This window comes from Lutjanus erythropterus, chromosome 18, assembly GCF_056507025.1.
Source record: "Lutjanus erythropterus isolate fLutEry1 chromosome 18, fLutEry1.hap2, whole genome shotgun sequence".
In the NCBI taxonomy this organism is placed as follows: Eukaryota; Metazoa; Chordata; class Actinopteri; order Lutjaniformes; family Lutjanidae; genus Lutjanus; species Lutjanus erythropterus.
Window position 1 is genome coordinate 23,572,482 of NC_139334.1, and position 20,091 is coordinate 23,592,572.

The following is a 20,091-nucleotide window of genomic DNA, read 5'->3' on the forward strand; positions in this document are numbered from 1 at the left end:
GCCAATTCAACTATTAACACTGTTTGCAATTATTAAACCGAATGGTCTGTTCTCTTACTTTTGCCAAAGAGAAAGCAGGTTTTCCAAAGTGCTCTGTTTGTCCTTTGCCTCCTGTATGTTTTGATCATAGCTGGTGTTTAGCTCTGTCACTGTCCTCTCTGCATGCTCTTTGTCACTGAGTCTTCGGGCACCAGCTGACAGGGACAGCAAGGTTCCCTTCAGCTTCTCCAGATGCTGACAGACGTCCTGGGGAACAAAAACACAACACAGCATAACTTGTGAGCTGGAAGACTGGCACAGAACAGTAGTATAGTATTGTCTTTTTTTTTTTTATCAAAAAATAAAAAGTAAAAACGAGTGAACATACCATATGGTTTTGTAGAGCTTTGTAAGTCTCTGATGAGGAGGTGCAGGATTTGATAGGATGCTCCAGTTTTGTGTGCAGCTCACTGAGAGATGCTTGCACCTGGGAGAAAATAAAGATCAGAACTAAATGTATGCTCATATCTTCCCTAAATACTACTGTTTATTTTAAAAGTATCAATAAGCCTCTTTACCTCCTCAAGGCTAGATTTAAACTTTTGCTGGTGAGAGGAGCTCTCCTCCAGCTGTCCGTCAAGCTGCTGTACGCTCTCCTTCAGCTCCTCCCAGTACCTGCCGATTTGGGTCAGACGGGCCTTGATGCGAGCTGCCTCCCCTGACGATACAAACTGGGCGAGTGCCTGAGAATCTGCCTCCAGCTTAGCAGGAACGTCAGCTCGCTCCTGAAGCTCTGCACCAACAGCCTGGATGCAAAACAAAAAAAAAAATCAATATTAGCTAATCACTTTTGTTAGGCATTGGGGAGTAATGATCAGTGTGGTAAAATTAACGGTACTTAGGTTGATGCTTATAATGGCAGGGTGGGAAATTAGAACCAGCCACCTGCTGGCAAAATATGAAAGTGGCTGGTAAATTCCAGCCACAACATAATAATTTACTGTTGAGTGGCAGGTGAAATTGAACCTTTTTTAAGTTAATTTACCAGCCTGTAATGATGTTGGCCATTATAAACTGTTACCCAAAACCAGGCAACCCAAAAAGTAAATATTTATGTATTTAGAATATCTATCTAGAATATAGCAGATTACAATTACATTTATTTTGTAATTTAATTGCATGGAACTGGTTATTCCCCAACACTGCTAATAGGTAAGCCTTGCAGCCCTTACCTGCTGATTAAGAGGAATGAGGAGTCAGTATACACATTTTTCTAGAAGTTTTTTAAGGGTTTTCAAAAATTGTGAATCACTGCAAACACGAAAGAGTTATTGAGCACGAACCATCTCATGATCTCCTCCTGGTTATCATCATAACTACTAAAATGCCTGAGTGCTTTCTCACAGTTTTACCAAAAAGTTACACCTCAAAACCTGCATGTACAGTAGTTAGCACATTGTGACAGCTTGGTGTCAGCGCTGAAACTGGTGACTGACATTAAGTTTGCATGAAGTGGAGTGTGGATGGAAGGCATGATGGCGCAACAAAAGGATGTCTGGAAGTGGGCTGTTTGGAGATTATTTTGAATCGGCATAAGAAGTGATCATCTTATGACAGCTTTTGTTGGAAAGACTGGCAAGGTTAATCTGGAGAAACCAATCTGAAGATAAATGACTTAACATCTCAACAGAAGGGCATTCAGACGATCATGTCGGGGCTCTCAAATTCAGTACAAACAACCATTCAACCAAACTTTCCCATCGAGGCTGCTACACATGAACATTTAACACAAATGCTATTGAATGTTAATGATAATTCTAAGCAGGTTTGAGTGAGTGTTCATGCAGGCAAAATTAAGCACATTTACTTGAAGCTACTGGTATAAACAAAACAGGAAGATCATTAAAACATACAAGACAGGTTTATTAAATCTGCTGATGTGGATGTCCAAAACAGAGACAATGTGTCAGAGCTTAGGCAAAGAAGGCCTGTGTTGTTGTTGTTCTAATATCAAGGGCTCATTTAGACAGCCTTACTGGTTGGCTAGGATTACTGCTTGACACACTATAAGAGGGTTTTTGCTTTATAATAGACAATACTGTACCTTTACTGTCTTGATCTGTTGCTCAAGAGGCAAAGCAGAGGATTTCAGTACATCCAGCTGTTTTTCCTTCTCAGATATCCACAAGGAGAAGGTTTCAAATCCAGCTCCAAACTGGTCCCACTGAGTTTTCATTTCTTCCAGAGTCTTGACACTGGAGGACAAGAGAATTTAAATCATAAATAAACTTTGATAATCATGTAAGATACAGGATACCAGAAAATTGGGTTCACTACATCTGAGTCTTTGAGATTGTCTCAGGTAGGTACACAAATATATTCTCAATTTCAAATACACCAGTCTTACTACGTACATTTCTACTCCTCTGATACAGTATTATCTTAGGCCAAAACCATAATGTTTATTGGAATCATAGCAGCGACAATGAAACCCATCTTCTTACTCCTTTTTGAGCCCAGCCTCGACTTTGTCCACTTGGTCACTGAGGGAACGAGCTTGTTGTAAAAGCAGAGTCTTGTTCTTTGGACCAAGTTGGATTTCTGTTGCTCTCTTCAGCAAAGTGTTCATATGTGAGGCCTCTGCTTCACACTGCTTCAGCAACACCTGTTTACAAAATACAGAATATTGGTGATATTCTCAATTTAGCTGACATCAGTAGTAAAAAATATTAACAGTAAACCACAGAATATGTCCAAAGAGAAAACACAAACACAAACTTTACTTACTCTGGCCTGGTCAAGTTCAACAGCCAGGCTCTCTGGACTGCTGAAGTTCAGGTCTCTCTCCATTGTTGAGCGTGCCTTGTTAACAAACTCGTGCACTGCCTCCTGCTGGCTGTCAAACTCCTGCCAGGCTGCAAGTGTGACCTGTGGGATGGCAATGTCACAAAATCATTGATATCAAATCAAATCAAATCAACTTCATATCTTACACGTAAGGCATCATACACTAAGAGTACAACCCTTATAGATCAATCTGAGGTGTCTGCTAGTGAAAAATGCTGTTTCAACAATGAAGGAAGGTGTCTCTTAGTCTATAGTAGTATAGTAGGACTATAACTACTGTAGACAGCAAAAGGTCATAAAACATTCTTATTTCTGTTGCTGGAGAAAATATATTACATTACAGTGGACTAGTGATGAGGGGCCTTCTGTTAACGGTTGATGTTAAGTTATATTTGAGCTGGTCCTTCATCAGATCAGATCAGTTTTACAAAGTCTGTCAGCTCTATCTGAATTAGCTTGGACCTGATTTTTCTTTCATTATTTTACAAGGGCTCTACTGAACTCAGACTCCTTTAACCTACTAACCTTACAACAAAGTCTCTGAATTATCTTGAGTAACCACATCATCGTTTTTGTAAAGAGACAATGGCTTTGAATTTTTCAAATTTTTCAAAATGACCAACACAGAACTTGTGGCTGTTGTCACATTTTTTGGAGAGAAGAAAGACCTCTCTACAGTTGATATCTTCAAAACTCTGTGACTTCCACCAAAAAAAAAAAATGGATGGATAAATAGCACTACAGGCCAGAGAAAAAAATATCTTTTCTGATTTTATGGTTAAATCTCCCTTTAACACAAAGCTAACTAGTGATAATACATGAGCTGTGTTGTATTGCTTCTAGTGACCTGTCTGTTAATATCTTTCGTAATTTTGTGTTCCACCAAAACAAAATCATAAAAATAAAGTAGCTTTATCAATAAAACACAACATAACCAAATCAATTTGGTTAGAAGAGACTAATAATATGCTGTGTTTGTCAAAAGCAATGCTGTTTAGCAGCAAACTCGGACACTGCTAATATTGGAACACCCTACTATCACTATCACTCTAATATATTATGAAAGTTACAGCGGGAAAATAATTACTTTCCGATGGCAGTAATCCCAGAACAAGATCACCAAAAGGCCACACTGACACATGATACATGTACTGCCAATCCAGCTTGAACCACATCATTAAGTATGCAGATGACACCACTGTATTTGGCTTTATCAGCACGGATGATGAGTCAGCTTATTGACAGAGGTGGTACATCTTACATTCTGCGCGCTTCTCGCCCCAGCGGTGCTGCAGCTGTGCTCCTGCCGCAGAGGCAGAAACATCAGGTTTATTCATGTGCACCAGCATCTCACAGAGAATCTTTTACTTGGATCTACAGTGCATTGTCCCGAACAAGCACAGCCCAACAGTTTCCATTTCAAGGCTCCCACCTCCATCCTGTCTATGTTCTATAAAAGCACCATCAGGGGTGTGATGACTGACTCACTGCATCACCATCTTCTAAAGGAACTGTAAAGCCTCAGAGGGCAAGTCGTTCCAGCAGAAAACATCAATCAGAGCTCTCTACCCTCCATTCAGGACAATTTTCCACAAATGCTGCATCTTCAAAGCCTTGTGCATTTACAGGAATCCCTCTACTATTTCCCATGGTCAAGCTCTTTTCTGCCCACGAAATGTTCAGCAAATCTTTCAAGATTTGCTTTACTTGACTCATTCATTTAAAGGAAACAACACTCATTAATAAATTGTATCAATAGGGCTGCACAATTAATCAAAATATTTTCTGTTTTAAGTAATAAAGAAAAGTTACTGTAGTGCTGCCCTAGCCTATAAACCTTGCTCTCCAGATATAAGAAAGCTTAATATTTTTCAGTGACAATGAATAACAAACACTGTCCTATCACCATGGCAAAGCAGTCCAACAATTAAGTGGCAACATCTTAGAAGGCTGCAGACGTCCACTGAAACAAACACTTTCAGCTACTGCCACAGTGCCAAGAAAAACATCTGCAGAAAATCATTTATTGCCATAATGTGTCTTTATCAGTAAGGACAGGTACTTTCTGAAGCTAGCCCACTATCTCAGCACACAACATTTCTCATCTATTTTTTCCTTCTCTTAACCCAACTCAGTCCTTATCACTGAGCTCCTGGTGATAATGTGTCCTGTTGTTTTTAATAACATCTTTTTGCACATGTAAGCCATGTAATGTAAAAACGAACATTGCCAGTAATTGTGAATTATATCACAATCACAATATCTATCAAAATACTCACAATATAATTTTTTTACCATACCCTGCAGCCCTAAACATCAATATGATGCAATTGTATCAGAGTTAGCCAAAAGGGTAATTTTCATTTATAGCCCCTGGGCAGGTTGTTGTTACACATTATACATACATCCTCCAGCATAAATGAAAGGAAGCCTAATAAAAACCATTACAGAACAAACACATACTGTACAAGCACACATAATGATCAGACCTTTACAACAACAAACAAGACTAAACGTCACAAAGGACTACAAAATCACAGATGTAAATAATAGCAGGTGTAAAATAAACTGTTTCATCTGAAATCAGAACAAATACTGACACTTTACTGAAATAACATTAGACTTAAGAAGAAAAGGGCAGAGGCAGTATACCTTATGTCGTTATTTTTAGTAAATGAGTCAGCTCTTGATGCTGTCATCTAATAACTAAATTTAACAGACAGGATGAGATGTGTCAGGATTCAGCTGAGGGGGACAGTGATTGACTCATCGCATATCGTATATTCCTTTCACAGAAATTAATCCAAGAAGCATGATTCACTGGTCCCAAAAGTTTCCTGACTCACCTCGAGGCTTTGCTCTTGTGAATCCATGTTCTGCTCCATTTTGCTGACTGTGTTCTCTAAACTCTGCAGGTCCTGCTGCAAGGTTTCTCCCAAACCTTCCTCGGCCTGGAGCTGCTGGCCTCTGGTGATCAGCTGCTGGACATCCTTTCTCTTCAGCTTCAGGCGCTTTGACAGTTGCTATGGAGAAAAAGACACATGTATTGGCACAGAGTATTTATTTATCAAGTATTTATCTAGTGAAATTAAAGTTAACCACATAAATAAATTCTACCAATTATATACATTTTCTGTGTATGTCCTACAGTACCTGGTGAATGAGGAGTAGTTGCTGGGCTTCTCTAACAGTTGGACAGTCCAGTATTTTGGTGGCTTCAGCCTGAGCCTCTTTCTGGCCCTGTATGAGATCATCCAGAGTAGTTTGTACCTCTTCTCTGAACTGCACACAGTCGCCCACAGCCAGCACCATCTTCTCAGCCTGAAAAACAGAACAGATAACAAAACAGTGTGAGAACAAACACTGGGGTATGCAAGTTCAATAAATTTTCAATAAATGAAAGTAATGATAATGTCCTAATAATGTGCACTGATCTTTTACATTTGATTACAGATTACTGTAATATTTTTATGCCTGTATGTCCCTTAAATAAAAGTTAAAATCTTTAAGCAGTATACTGTAGATTCCCAGAAGGGATATGATGTTCAATTTCTGTCTGGCACCAAAATAAAACCAGTGACAGTTTCACCTACCTCTATGAGAGAAGCAAGAAGGCCCTTAAAATCAGTAGAGAGCTTGCTCAGGGCACTTCCTTGCCTCTGGCCATCGCTGTCAGCGCAGACCTCAATAAGAACAGCCATACGGGCTTTCAGCCAGCCGAGATTCCCCTCCTGTAGCTCTGCATCATTCCTCAGCTCCTGCACACAACAAAAAAAGAGTGATAGAGCCCATGTGGTCAAAAGGATCACATGATGTAAAGTGTTTTCACAGTCTCATCAACATCCCAGCAGCGACATTAACAAGTCAGTAACACATCACAAGTGACACATGACAGAGGAGAGGAGGAGGCAGTGGATAGTTGGGCTGTGGGGTAAACGGACTAACTCACCATGATGGTAGACTTCACTTGTCCATATTTTCTGGGGTCATTGGCTCGGCTTCTCAGCAGCCTCAGTTGGCTTTCTTTGGAGATAAGCCAGCAGGAGAGTTCAGCGTACCTGTTTCACACCATAAAGGGAAAAGTTCAAACGGATTTCAGGAACAGTTGCATGCAAAAGAAAAGGTTGCATTTCTGCACACTGTCAGCACTGAGTTTAAAAGAAGCACACTGTTTCTGGTCACGAACCTTCGCCAGACATCAAAATAACAATGTGGAACAACTCATCTTTAATCTAAATCTTCAGGCTGTAACAACTGATCAAAAAGTGTGTGTGTAAAATACATTGTTATGTAAATTTAAATTAATTAGTTGCTGATATTTAGATTTAGATTTTAGACAATGATTGGTTTAATTAATACAAAAAAAATTATATTAGTGCCTAAAAGAGATTAAAGAGACATTTTCTCTGTTGAGGTCTGTGGCAACAGGCATCAAAGGTTAAGGAGCTAAAAGGGTTTGTTCTTGCAGATGTTCAGCTCCTCAAGAGGTAATTACATTATGTGGTGAGCGTGCGGCGAGTGTGAATGGTCTGGTTCAGACTCCACGTAACGGTAAAGGTGATCATACAGAGTACAATTACACAATCAAATTCATTCTTTGTATTTAACCCATCCTATTATGGGGAGCAGAGGGCACCTTGGCTGGTGATGAGTCATACAGTCATTTTGGGAAATTGGAGCAACTGGAGGAAACTCACACAGGGAAAACATGCAAACTCCACACAGAATCACCACGTCTGAACCAGGATTCGAACACACAACCTTCTTGCTGTGAGGCAAAAGTGCGAACAGCCACCAACCAACCCGCACTTTTTCATCCTAAACAAACTTTGTATTTCATGATCATTCATAAAGTATATGCATCGTAAACCTTTTCCTCAACCACCTCTTTTTTCTCTCTCTCCTTATCTCAAATGAATGAAAGAATTTAAACATGATTACTTTGGGTATGTAATGAATGCAGGCAGCTGCCTGGTTAATAAACAACACATCAACACAATCACCTCTATTGTTGCAACATTTGCTACATTAGCCTTGCAACAGTCAAAAAGTTCAATTCTATGCTGGATGACAACAGTTCCTACACTGGATGTGTTTAGGTTGCAACCCCTTGACTGCATTAGAGTAGTGGTATTAGTAGTAAAAATAGCAGTAGTAATAGTTACTACACCTTGCATTGTATTCCTTCCATTTGTCTTGGTGCTGCATTAGCTTCTGATGTGTGCTCTCGATTTCCTCTTGGACCTCAGCAAAGTCCTTTCTCGCTGTTTCCAGGGTTTGATGGACAGGGTCTCCCTCTGGGAGCTTTTGACAAAGTTCCTCCATCAACTGCAGCCTTTTCTCACAGATGGACTGGGGGCCCTTTTCCCTAAAGAAGCCCTAAAATAAAAAAATTAAAAAAAAAAAAAGAAGGGAACGATCATTTTGTTGTGTTAGAGGTGAACAACATGAACAAAGGATGGCGTGGATTTTACTGCTGTTAAGTGTTCTATTGCTCTATACACAATAAAAAATGTAAATGTATGTGAATGACAGCTAAACGCTACTGACTGAGGACAGTATTTGCTGTCACACAGGAAAAGCCTCAGTTATTTTGAATCAAGTTAATCAAAATCTTCCCACGTTGCTACACAGCAGTGAATTTGCATTGAATTTTTTCACACTGTGTTAATCAATACATGGGATGCAGCCAGCCGGCCGCAGCCACTTTGTGCTCACCCTGTGCTCCTTGACGAGCCTCTCGCTCCCCATGCTCGCCAGGTGGCGGTTCTCCCTGGTCAACTCCGCCTGGCATTCCTGCAGCAACCCTGTCAGCTTGCTCCTCTCCACCTCCACTTTAAGATGCAGGAGGTGAAAGGGGGCATCTGTCTGAATATCCTGTGGGTAAAGAAATACAACAATTGTGAAGCCAGATTCTGAGCAATTTGTGCAATGCTGAAAAGTGTCCTTCAAATGTTTTTTAGGTTTTAATTAATAATTATTATACAGTGTGAGTAGTGTGCTAAGCCAAAAGAAATCATGTAGAGGTCTAGAATAGGTTAAAATTATAAAATTTCCGACATCAATACTGTATATATCATGGTATGACAAATAAAGTGTATGTGTAAAACAACAAATTTGATAACAACATTTGTGTGGTTTTACTTGCAGCATTCTAATAATCATTAATCTGGACAACAGAGCAGTAATGTGTACAACATATCACAATATGCTGACAGCATAATATATAATGCATAATATTCATTAATCACTGTCTATAACTGCTTATCCTTCAGAGAGTCAGGGGCTACGCCATGCCCCCTACAGTGGTTGTCCCATGCACTCCCACCCCTGTCCCTCTCCTTAGCCTCTTGCCAACTGTTTAGAATTTTTCAAAATTATGCTTAGTTAGGCCCAGACCTGGGGGTTAATATATTTAAATTCATCTTACATAATTAAAAACACATGATACAAAAGAGAAATGAATCATAATTTATTTGGAATCTACTTGGGGCTGCATGCTTGCACTTAAAAAAATGACAATATTCAAGGCACTAACCTTCCAGTGTTTGTGCAGCTTCCTGACTGTTTCCTGCAGCGACTGCTGCTCCTGCTCTGGCAAAATGTCTGTCAGCTCATCACAAGCCTTGAGGAATGTATTCAAGACCCGCTGGTCCAGTTGACCGAAGAACTCCTGCAGAGGAAATCAAGAATTCATTGTGTGTCTCATTTCTGTTGTATTGTTCCACACTGTGCCAGGACTGGTTGAGATATTTAAATAGACATAAGTTACATTATATTTACAGATACGTCTGGCACTGTCAACCTAGAAATAATGATGGTTTGGGTGCCTCATTAGCTCAAAACAAAACTGTGAAGTAACCATGATGGTTCGACAGACTGTGCTGTCTTGAATTTTGGACAAGCCTCATTTTCTTACTGTGTGTTTCTTGAGCAGCTCCTCTGGGTTCCCTCTTTCCGTCAGACAGTTCTGTGCCATTTTAAGAACCTTCTCCAGCTCTAGTCGTGACTCATCAAATCTCTTCATGAGGCTGCTATTTGCCTCCACATGCTTCCGCCACTCTGTAGATTCCTTAATCATGCCCTGAACAAACAAATGAGTATTGTTTAAATGCTAACATGGATCCAAACACTGGACATAACTGAAATAGTCTTTGAGGTTTTCTGTACCTGTGAGGAGGCCTGCAGGTCTGCTACTCTTTTCTGCAGAAGGCTCATGTCCATGTGCTGGAGGGTTTTACTGCTGTTCATTATTTTCTGGATGGTCTGGTGGTTTCTCTCTATCACTGTCAAACACTTCTTACAGCTGTGTGTGAAGGTCACCAGCTCCTGCAGTATTCAATGACAAGCAGGGTGTCAGCCATTTATTCATATTTTGAGGTCATGCTTTTTGGTGTAAAACCAGGTTCAAGAGAATAAATATGCACGACATTGGGTATTTTAAGTAATTTCTTTTTCTAAAAGTCATTCAATAAACTTCGTATGGCACCACTGTATTAGTTACCTGGCATTTCTGTTTAAAGTCTACTGGTCCCTCAGAGTCAGTGGTGCTGGTGATATGACTGGCTTTCTCCAGAGCCTGGTAGAAGCCTGTGATGTTTTTCTCCATTTCTTCCAGTGGAGGTAACAGAGACTGGGACTCCCTCAGCAGAGGCAAACATCTCTCCCTTACCTGATTGGAGGAAAGAATGTTGATTAATGGGAAACACGAGTGACTGTCAGGCTGTTTTTATCTTAAATGAACAATATCAAATAGCAACCACTTTCTTTATCGCCATGCCAGCAATCATCCACACCGTATGGTGAAAAATTGTGCAGGGTTTCCACCAGAAAATGTGTTAGGCACAACACTGCACTACTGCATTCACAGCTATTACACGCAACTACACACTGAGTTAAAGGAGGAGGAGCTGTGTGATACATTTTAGTTAAAAAAAAATACCCTACATATACTATATTACTATATTTTTGAAAGAATTCCCCAATGCTTAGGCCTGGCGGGCCACTGGGTTTGCAATACACTGGCATAAACCCTGTTATGAGCACCTTCAATACAAACTGGGTATCAGCCTAGAAAAACACAAACCAGTTTAATTACAATAAACACACATGTATACACACACAGAAAAGGATAAATAAGAGATAAGTGGATGACATAACGTATCGTGACATGCACACACCTTGCTCAGCTGCTCTTTGATCGAGGCCATCACAGCCGTCATCTGTGAAACCTCCTCTTGTGGAGTGTCTTTGGTCAACAGCTGAGCAGTACGGCTCGCTGCCTTACAGGCGGCTTCCATAGCTGGCACTTTGTGCTTGATTTCCTAGGATATACAGTATAGTATGATGATTTTTCATTGTACAGAAGAGTGATGAATAGTCAGTCTAACCTGAGGAACAAAAAGCACGTATCAACTGTTTACCTCAACATCTTGAACAAAGGCTCTGACATTCAGGAAAGATACTTGAACAGGAGCATTCAACTTCTCATTGGTTCCATCCATGAACATTTTCAAGGTATTAATCCCATCTTGGTAGTCTTGCCTCAATTTATCTACCTCATCTGCTCTTGCATACTGCCAATGACACAGAGGAAGAAAGTACATGGTTGATATTTATCTGTTTGAAAACTTAAACTGATGAGACAGAAGCTATAATTATATTATTTTTATTATTGCACTGTATTTACATGTTTGACTTTGACAAACAGCTCCCTCCATCTTCCGTTCAGAAGGAGAAGCTGCTGCTTCAGATCTCGTGAGACTGTTTCATCACAGGTCTCAATGAGGAAGTTCCCGGCATCGTTCATGTCCATGTGCTGCTGCATCCAGTGAGAGAGGTTTCTGAAAAAATCCTAAAAGAAGGAAAACAAACACCATTACTGTTTGGTACAGTAGATGCACTGCCTCCAGCCAATTAGGCTCGTAAATGTTTTGTGACCATTTTAAAAAAACATTCCTCATACAGTTTAACAGCACAAATAAAAGCTGCACATTGCAAACTAGAAGACTGCACTCAGCCAACAGACAGTGAAGCACAAACAAGAAACTCACAAAAGCTGAAATTTTAAATAATTTACACTGGATGTTGCCTATTCATGGACGAGAGCCCGCATGTCCCAGTGGAAGTTGTAGCGATTTGTTCTGTCATAGAGCTGACTGCACTGTCCTCATCACACATGAGTACAATTGGATCGTTGAGTCCACAAGAGTGTCAGCTGAGGTTAGAGGTTGAAGGGGCCCCTTTGAAAATGGCCATGGCAGTTTTTTTTTTTCTTATAAACTTCGGAGTGTTATTTATCTGCCTTCCCAACATCCATGACAAGGTTGGTACTGATGGATGTCACACGTCATCTAGTGTGATATGATACCAGTATCTTCACTCTACTATAAAACTCAGCCCGCTACAGCCTCTGAAAGACTGATGAATTTAAAACTTACACACACACACACACGACCAAATGAATGATCCACTCCAGGCTTACACCCGGCACACATAATAATACTGTTTATCATTTTTAGTATCTGTGATTGTACTTACACGTTTGGCATTCTCTGACTGATTGAGCATCTGCTCAGCATCCTCTAGCCAGGCCTGCAGACCCGCCACTGTGCTGCTGTACTTCTCCCAGTTAGAGATCACCTCCTCCAGCATGCTGCGAACACTCCGCACCTCCAGAGCCAGATTCTTCCACTGAGCTGTGGCATCATTGAGGAACTTACTTACCCCTTCTGCTTCATCAACTGTAAGTAAAATATGGAAACAGTTAAGTATAGTTAAAACTAACATTGGTATCAGCTGTAGATGTTTAAAAACAGCAATGATTGATTATGACTGCTGATCATTTGGCCGTTTGGTTGATGCCACATGGTGTTAGGTCAGAGAGATCGTGCTAAAATAGCATTCCAGCTAATGCAAGTACTGTTACTTTTTCATGCATAATGCAATGTCATGATTTTTCAGTTCTTGGAGTTAAAAATATGTTAGAAAAGAAAAAAGCAGCCCCATGTTTACAGAAAGAAACAGCTCAGGAGGAGACAGGCAAAATTAAGGTTTTAAAGATCGTCAGACTGTTTTTGGACTTACCTTTGTTACAGGTCTTAGACCCTGTAACATGAAATCAATAACAAGACCATTTACCGTGAGCCCAGACACATTTATATATATACATATACCCAAACAACAAACAAATTGTCAAGGATGGAGATGAAAACAGAAAATATTCTTACTTGAACTGTCAGACTTTACATAAACTTCTGCAGCTTGCTTCAGGGCTGTGTAGATGATCTCATACTGCTCAAAGAACCTGTGGCCTTCTACAAAAGTCTGGAATACAAAGGCAAAGATGAACATACAGATTAAATAGTTGACAGACAAAGCACCACGTAAATATTGCAACTACAACAACAGTAACTTCAACTTACAAGGTAGGTTTGCAACAGGAGTTCAACAGAGTCCCGTCTGCCATATTTAATGATCCAGGACTTGAGCTTTGACTCAGCCAACATAAGAAATGCCATCAGTCGATACTTCATTTCCCAGAATTCCAGTTTAATTAAGTGAGCATGTGATGATGTAGACACAAAATTGAACCTGCAAATTAAACACATGCCCTATAATCATTATTTTTTTTGCTTTGATTTTACAAGAGGCACAGAAGACAGGAAAGACAGGAAATGTTTTACTTAGAAATGATCTAAAAGATTTTCATTAAAATAAATAAGAAACTCAACAGTGATTGATTCTATAGACCACTGATAAAAGTACTGCATTTGCACTATGAAGTTACTGCTAATGAAAACAAAACAGCAGCTTCACATTAAGAGCACTTAACTGGCAAAACGTGAGCTGACTTTGATTCTGACGTAGTCATGGGAAATACAATGTGTTTGTCAGCTAGATGGGCACTAACCGTTATTGTTCATCAAAAAATGTGTCCATAAAACAAGACAATGGTCATTTTTGTCATTTTCTGACAGCAGATCAGATTGAAATATTGCAGCAAGTAATGGAACAAGAAGGAGCAGCCACAGTGAGCTGTTAGATGAAGAGCTGCAGGTGACAGGCTACATAATTTGCCTTTAAGAATAACTTGAATTAAAATCCAAATTGGCAAACATGAAGTTGATGTTTGGGTGTTAAATTATATACCATTACTGTTTTAGATGAAACTGTACATAAAGTGAACTCACATAACAGTGAGTAATTATAATTATTCTGATAAATATCTTACCGTTCAGCCATATCTTGGAGCTGCTCAGGTGGGACAGGTACCCCATTCACTGATCTGTCCTTATGGATCTGCTGGAAGGTTTGCCTGTGCGACTCTAAGTTTTTTAAAACCTCCTGCAAAATGTAATCACATTTACTTATGTATACTTTGCCTTTAAAAAAAGATTTGCATACCAACCATGGCAACATCATGGTAGGTATCTAAATACACTGAAACTCAAAGGTCTGCTGTGTTACCTTGTGCTGCTCTAGTTTTCTGTGAAGAACATTGGCTGTCTCTTCGTGAGCGTGTTGGATGGGAATGTCCTCTCTGAGAGCCATCTCTGCCCTGTGAAGCCAGGCTCCAATAACGCCCAGAGGACCAGGCAGGGACTTGTCCAGATGGATGTGCCAGTCCAGCAGCTGCAATTGACATCCATTAAAAAAGAAAACACTCTACCAAAGCAAGATCCCACCATAGAGGAGGCTATGCTGATCAAAACATGTCCACATGTTCACAAGCGTTCAGGCTACAAAAGAGTTTTATGCCGGTCGAGACATGCTGTGGATGTGCAGAAGAGCAGACTGGCCAATGAACAAAACCCCCTCTGTTCCTGTCTCCTCCCCTCTGAACAAACTCTTGATTCAAATGCTTGCACCCCACTGAACTTTCATTGGCAGCCAGTGAAGAGAGGAGCCCTCAGTTGTGTTTCTCTCTCATTATGATTACTTTCACTATGATAATGCAATTTTAAAGCTACAAAAAGCATGATGATAAAAAGCAAATTGACAATCTATTATTTATTATCAGTTTTGTTTAACTTAGGGCATTATTAATTACTGTAATTAATTCTGTTTGGCCTGGTTATAAATAATTCACGTTGTGCAAAAGTATGCAGTATAATTACCCTGGCAGACACACGGTCCCAGGCCTGTTTGACCAGAGCTTGGTCCACGGACAGCTTGCCGTCTCTGTGTACCGGCTGAAGCAGCGGATCTGTCTGCTTTTTCTTCATTTCATACTGTACACGGAAGCTCTTGAATGCCTGCAAAAACAAAAGGATAAAATGAGAAAGACATGTGGTGAGAGCGGATAAATGCCTGTTATGTAACAATGCACTTTGTCTTTCCAGGCCTGACTCACCTGATATTTGTCAGTGAGGTTTCCCTCTGCTCCCTGAGCCCGCAGCACATCTCTCTCCAGCTGATCTAAAAACACCTTCAGCTCTCTCAGCATCTTTCGCTCCTCTCTCTGTCACAACCAGGGAACATTCAGCTCAGACTGACAGGAATAAGCTGGTTTTAATCCCTTTTTTTTTTTTTTAAAATAAGCATTCCAATATTTTGGGAAACTCACACCAAACTGACATCCCAGAGACAACTCGTCAATTCAGATTAAAGAGAAAAAAACACACATAAGGACTAGAAAAGAGACTTAAAGGGATAGTTTGGATTATTTGATGTGAGGTTATATGAGGTCAGTTTCTTACCTACAGTAGATGGCAGTCGACATACCCCCAGTTTATAGAAGCAGCAGGCATATCGGTGGAAGAAGCTAAGCAATGTACTGTTGTGGACGGGGTCAGGAGAAAAACGTACTTTAGCCACCTAAAAAAATCTAAATCACTTTCAGTGTACGTTCCAATTAGAATCATTTCACCACTCTACCTTTCCATCAAACGCCCATTTCCATTGGGATATTGCAGTTGTGTAAGCCAAATATCGCTCTACGAACCAAGCAAACTCCATTGGCTAAAACAGTAACAGTACTTTGGTTAGTTACTTTGTGTTACTGTGTGACTTCAGTGTTTTAAAAGAGTACACTTTGAATAATTTGTTATTTTAGGTGAGTTTTTGGTGGCTGCTTCTCCAAACTGGGGGTGTCGACTGCTATCTACTGTAGGTAATACACTGACTAAGTACCCCATACAACCCCACTTCAAATAACCCTAAATATCCCTTTAACCTGCTAAGATTTCACACAAAGCAAACCTCTACATTTTAGCACAGATTAGTTTTAGAATTCATGGTAGAAGGAAAAGTATAGATGCTAGTATCTTCTTCAAACCTCTGATTTAGTCTGTTATTTTAGTGAAACATACCTCAAGCATTTGCTCTATATCGTGGGGACCAAACTATCCAGGAAAGCAGCAAGGCACACAAAGAGATGCAAACACACCACAAAATGCATTAGATGCATTATTAAAGAGAAGCAAAGAGGATGAGAGATGAGATGAGGGTGAGGTGGGAACATACTCCAAACAGAGAAGCATGCAGCGCTACTGTGCGACCTGAACTCTCACCTGAAGTACTGGCACTGACAGTGCAAAAGTTGGAATTGAGCCAAGAAGCAGCTTAATGTGCACAAAAAAATACGAAGATGGAAAAATTAATGATGATGGAAAACAAAACCGTGATGATCACATTACTGCTGTGTTCATGCAATGATTATTCTGATTCATGGGAGCTTCATGTGATAAAATGACAAACATGAAAAATTTGAGGCACAGGATAACAATAATTGACCTTTCCTAGGTCCTATGCCTTTTTACTCTGTGCTCCAACAGTTGAGCAAGCGTGACTGTTGGAAGAACCTCGGTCAACTTCTCCTTTGTTTACAGTAGTTAGATATTCCATGTTGAGAAAAAAATAAAGATAGATAAAAGATACTGTTGGGGGATCTGGAAAAACATAAGCTATCAGATGTAACTAGCTAGCTAACAATTAATGTGGATTGGCATTTTGCCACAAAGCAAAACATCAGATAACAATTGATGTAGGTCAGAGTAGCTGGTTAGCTAGTGTTTTGCTAACATTAGCTACCTTCAGAAGTGACAACATATGTTTCTTTACAGGTCCCCTAGCAACACTGTTTAACCATTTGCAAAATTTTCTCTTTAACACAGATGTGCTTAACATATACGTAACAAGAACTGGAAACAGAAAAGGAGAAATTTGATTGGGCCAGGACGTAGGAAAGGATCAGGAAGTTCAGCAGCAGTTAAAGGACCAGTGTGTAGGATTTAGTGTCATCTAGCATGTAGGTGGAGACCCTACAGTGGCCGTGAAACTCCTGAAAAATGTGAAAGTGCCTATCTCAAACTACTGTTTGTCTGTTCAGGGCTACTGTAGAAACACAGTGGTGCAACATTGCGGCCTCTATGAAAGATGACCCACAGACAGAAAAGGCTTATTCGAAGGTAATGAAAACACAATGATTCTTATTTTTCAGGTGAATATATACCCATGAAAACATACTTAGGCCTAATATTATTCCATATCTGCCAAATATTCCATGTAAATCTTACACACTGGACCTTTAAAGCACTTTTTCATCAAGCATATGATGTTGTAATGATCTCTGCAAGACGTCATTCTCTATGAATGACACAAAACACAAATTTTGTCGATGGCAACAATATATACACTTTTTAAAATAATAACATTGAGTTAAATATGAATTTTAATACAGTATTTAGCAACACATATTGTGGAGCTGCACAAAACGGTAAAGAAAACAAGGCATCTGTGCAGCACTACAATTATAATGTTGTTTTGTCACACATTTCTCCTTTGTCAAGAAACTACACCTTCACACGACAGTATTTCTTCTCCAGCCTGAGGTATCACCGCTTTACATGCTGTTAATATACAGTATCATAAGTTTTAAACGAAGTACCTCATCCTGCTGTCCATCAGTCTCAGAGTGGTGGGGGTTTGGGTAGTGCTTCAGGAACTGCGCCACATATGTCATGATGGATTTCTCATCTGGCTTGTCCACATCCACATCTACAGAGCAACACAAACATTATCTGATGCACTTCACTGGAAATTACCTCCTTTAAACATAGGCAGCAAATGTTTTTCAGGCCTTTAAAAATCATCTCAGTATTGAACTTAAAATATGATCTCACTCCTGTAGAAATAAACAGCTAATATGACACAGCCATTACTTTTAATATGAAGTCAATTTGAAATTAAAAAACACATTTTGCATCCTCAAGAGGATAAATCTCCTCAGGCCTGACAGCTAATTATAATATGTCTACTTTCATCTCCATCCTAGGCCTGATGTTTCTGTAAATCAGGGTCAAGCTCCCGTAAAAAGCAGAGACATTTCAGTGCAGCTCTCTGTGTAATAAAGCATCACGATTCTGCTAGTGAAGACAGGACTGCAGAGCCACTGCAGACTGTTTTACCTCCACAGACTAAAACTCAGAGCCACAAGTACACACGGAATTTTAATCCTCTGGAGGATTTCACTGATCTTTTCAACACACATTTAGTCAAAAGCACTCATGCAGAATTGATTGACAGAGTAACACAACTTCATTAATGTAATAAATATTGTATATTTGTTGATATATGTCTAAAACACTGGCAAATTTCGCTCAAATACTTTACTATACCACACTCATATGCAATGCTAGCTTGTCTGAATAATCTACTACACTGGAATCTTTAATGTAAGCAGCAGGAAAGGTCAAAGGCACCTTCTGGATCCAGCAGACGGGGAATACCCAGCTCGTTTTCTGCAAGTGCAAAGGCTTCCTCCAAGTTCTCCCTGTTGCTCCTCCTCCGCACCACCTCCATGTCAACCAGGTCTGGCCTGATGGCGTGCACCACAGACTGGAACGCGACACCATCGCGCCAGCTGGGACCAAAGTCCTTCACCTCAATTCCATGATACCTGAAATAAATATATGTAATTACATACTATATCTTATTGTACCTGTATATTTGGTGTATAGTCTGGGCAAAAAGGTCATTTAAAAGTGACATACTTGGCTGCTGTGCACTGCACCCATCTGAGCAGGGCCTTCTTGGCATTGCCCTGGAATTTGTTGACTACCTTTCTCTTCATGGGAGGGCTTCCTGTTTCAGAGCTGGCTAAACTCTCCACAGAAGAGTCGCTATTGGACAAGGCTTGGAGGGCTGGCAGGTTGCTGGTTAACTCCTCAATCTAAATGAGGAACAAGAACAGCAGGAAAAGAAAAGGTTGCATTGTGAACATAACAGCAGGAAAAGAAAATGGCATAATTTCTTGGCGTCCGCCTGAATCTGCAGTTTATGACATAATCTATCCAGTGATGTCTGCTTTATGCATTCTTCACTGTAAACCCCAATTCATCCATGACACAAAATTCTAGCATTTACAGTCCACACAAATGTTCAGGACTATCAAAATTACTTGAAAACTTTACATTCACTAGACACAAACTCATTCCTTATGAGACCGACATTTTTTTTAATGTTGAGTCAAGTTTTTATTTTTGTTCATTTTACTAAAAGTTATCAAGCAAACTTAAACAGTTAAAAATTGAATAAATTCACTGGGAGTGTAATAAGCTTACTGAACATGTCTTCTCAGGTTTACAAAATTTACAAAAAATATTTAAATTAGATTAATTAAGGGCATCATGAAGAATGTGGTGATGGAGAGTGTTTGCTGTTGTGCTTCCTGCTCTTGAGAAGTTCAGTTAACTTAACTCAATTGCAATTGCTGCAAAAGCTTTGTGAACTTTAGACAAGACAGAGATCAACACTGTATCAAAATGTTGAGCAAAAAACATTTTGTCCAGGAGTTTGTGAAGTGCAAGGATTATTCACAGGACATGAGCTCACCTTGAGGTGAATATAGTTATTAAACTTTCAGGGATCAGATGAAGTATTACCTGGAAGTAGAGGATAATGGTCCATATCAAACCAAGGACAATTGACGGTCGCCCATCTGCGATGTCAGTGGCATGAATGTTAACGAGTTTGATCTGAAACAAAAGCAAAGAAGAGGATTATTCAGGAAAATAAGTCAGTCACATGCAGACAGTCTGGACGTGAGTGATTCTCTTCGAAACAATATAGCAAGCATTTTTTTTTTGCTCAAAGTCATCAAGTCATCAAAGTCAGGTCTTTGATGAAGGTAAGTACTTTAATATAGCCAAAGTAGAAAGACAGAAACAGCCACAGTGAACCAGAAGGAAAAAAAGAAAAGAGAAGAGAATTGTTTTCAACTTGGCATTAAAAGAAAAGCAGAGGTAACACAGCAGTGCAAAC

General features: G+C 39.8%; 1 protein-coding gene across 1 annotated transcript in view; it reads right to left on the minus strand.

The window, feature by feature from the left end:
* The window catches only part of syne1b (spectrin repeat containing, nuclear envelope 1b), a 101,500-nt gene that overhangs the window by 67,687 nt on the left and 13,722 nt on the right, over positions 1-20,091 (minus strand). Inside the window, exons 5-34 of the mRNA XM_084742499.1 lie at positions 19,713-19,805; positions 18,822-19,000; positions 18,531-18,727; positions 17,717-17,826; positions 15,182-15,289; positions 14,946-15,083; positions 14,296-14,460; positions 14,060-14,172; positions 13,251-13,419; positions 13,056-13,152; positions 12,367-12,569; positions 11,516-11,680; positions 11,250-11,402; positions 11,007-11,150; positions 10,331-10,498; positions 9,997-10,155; positions 9,746-9,910; positions 9,365-9,499; positions 8,545-8,703; positions 7,997-8,205; positions 6,776-6,884; positions 6,420-6,584; positions 5,980-6,147; positions 5,673-5,849; positions 2,767-2,907; positions 2,484-2,644; positions 2,084-2,234; positions 558-785; positions 368-466; positions 59-246 (exon numbers count right to left, since the gene is read on the minus strand). Of these exons, the coding sequence (XP_084598625.1) occupies positions 59-246; positions 368-466; positions 558-785; positions 2,084-2,234; positions 2,484-2,644; positions 2,767-2,907; positions 5,673-5,849; positions 5,980-6,147; positions 6,420-6,584; positions 6,776-6,884; positions 7,997-8,205; positions 8,545-8,703; positions 9,365-9,499; positions 9,746-9,910; positions 9,997-10,155; positions 10,331-10,498; positions 11,007-11,150; positions 11,250-11,402; positions 11,516-11,680; positions 12,367-12,569; positions 13,056-13,152; positions 13,251-13,419; positions 14,060-14,172; positions 14,296-14,460; positions 14,946-15,083; positions 15,182-15,289; positions 17,717-17,826; positions 18,531-18,727; positions 18,822-19,000; positions 19,713-19,805 (4,616 nt within the window). The remainder of the gene's footprint in view (positions 1-58; positions 247-367; positions 467-557; positions 786-2,083; positions 2,235-2,483; positions 2,645-2,766; positions 2,908-5,672; positions 5,850-5,979; positions 6,148-6,419; positions 6,585-6,775; positions 6,885-7,996; positions 8,206-8,544; positions 8,704-9,364; positions 9,500-9,745; positions 9,911-9,996; positions 10,156-10,330; positions 10,499-11,006; positions 11,151-11,249; positions 11,403-11,515; positions 11,681-12,366; positions 12,570-13,055; positions 13,153-13,250; positions 13,420-14,059; positions 14,173-14,295; positions 14,461-14,945; positions 15,084-15,181; positions 15,290-17,716; positions 17,827-18,530; positions 18,728-18,821; positions 19,001-19,712; positions 19,806-20,091) is intronic.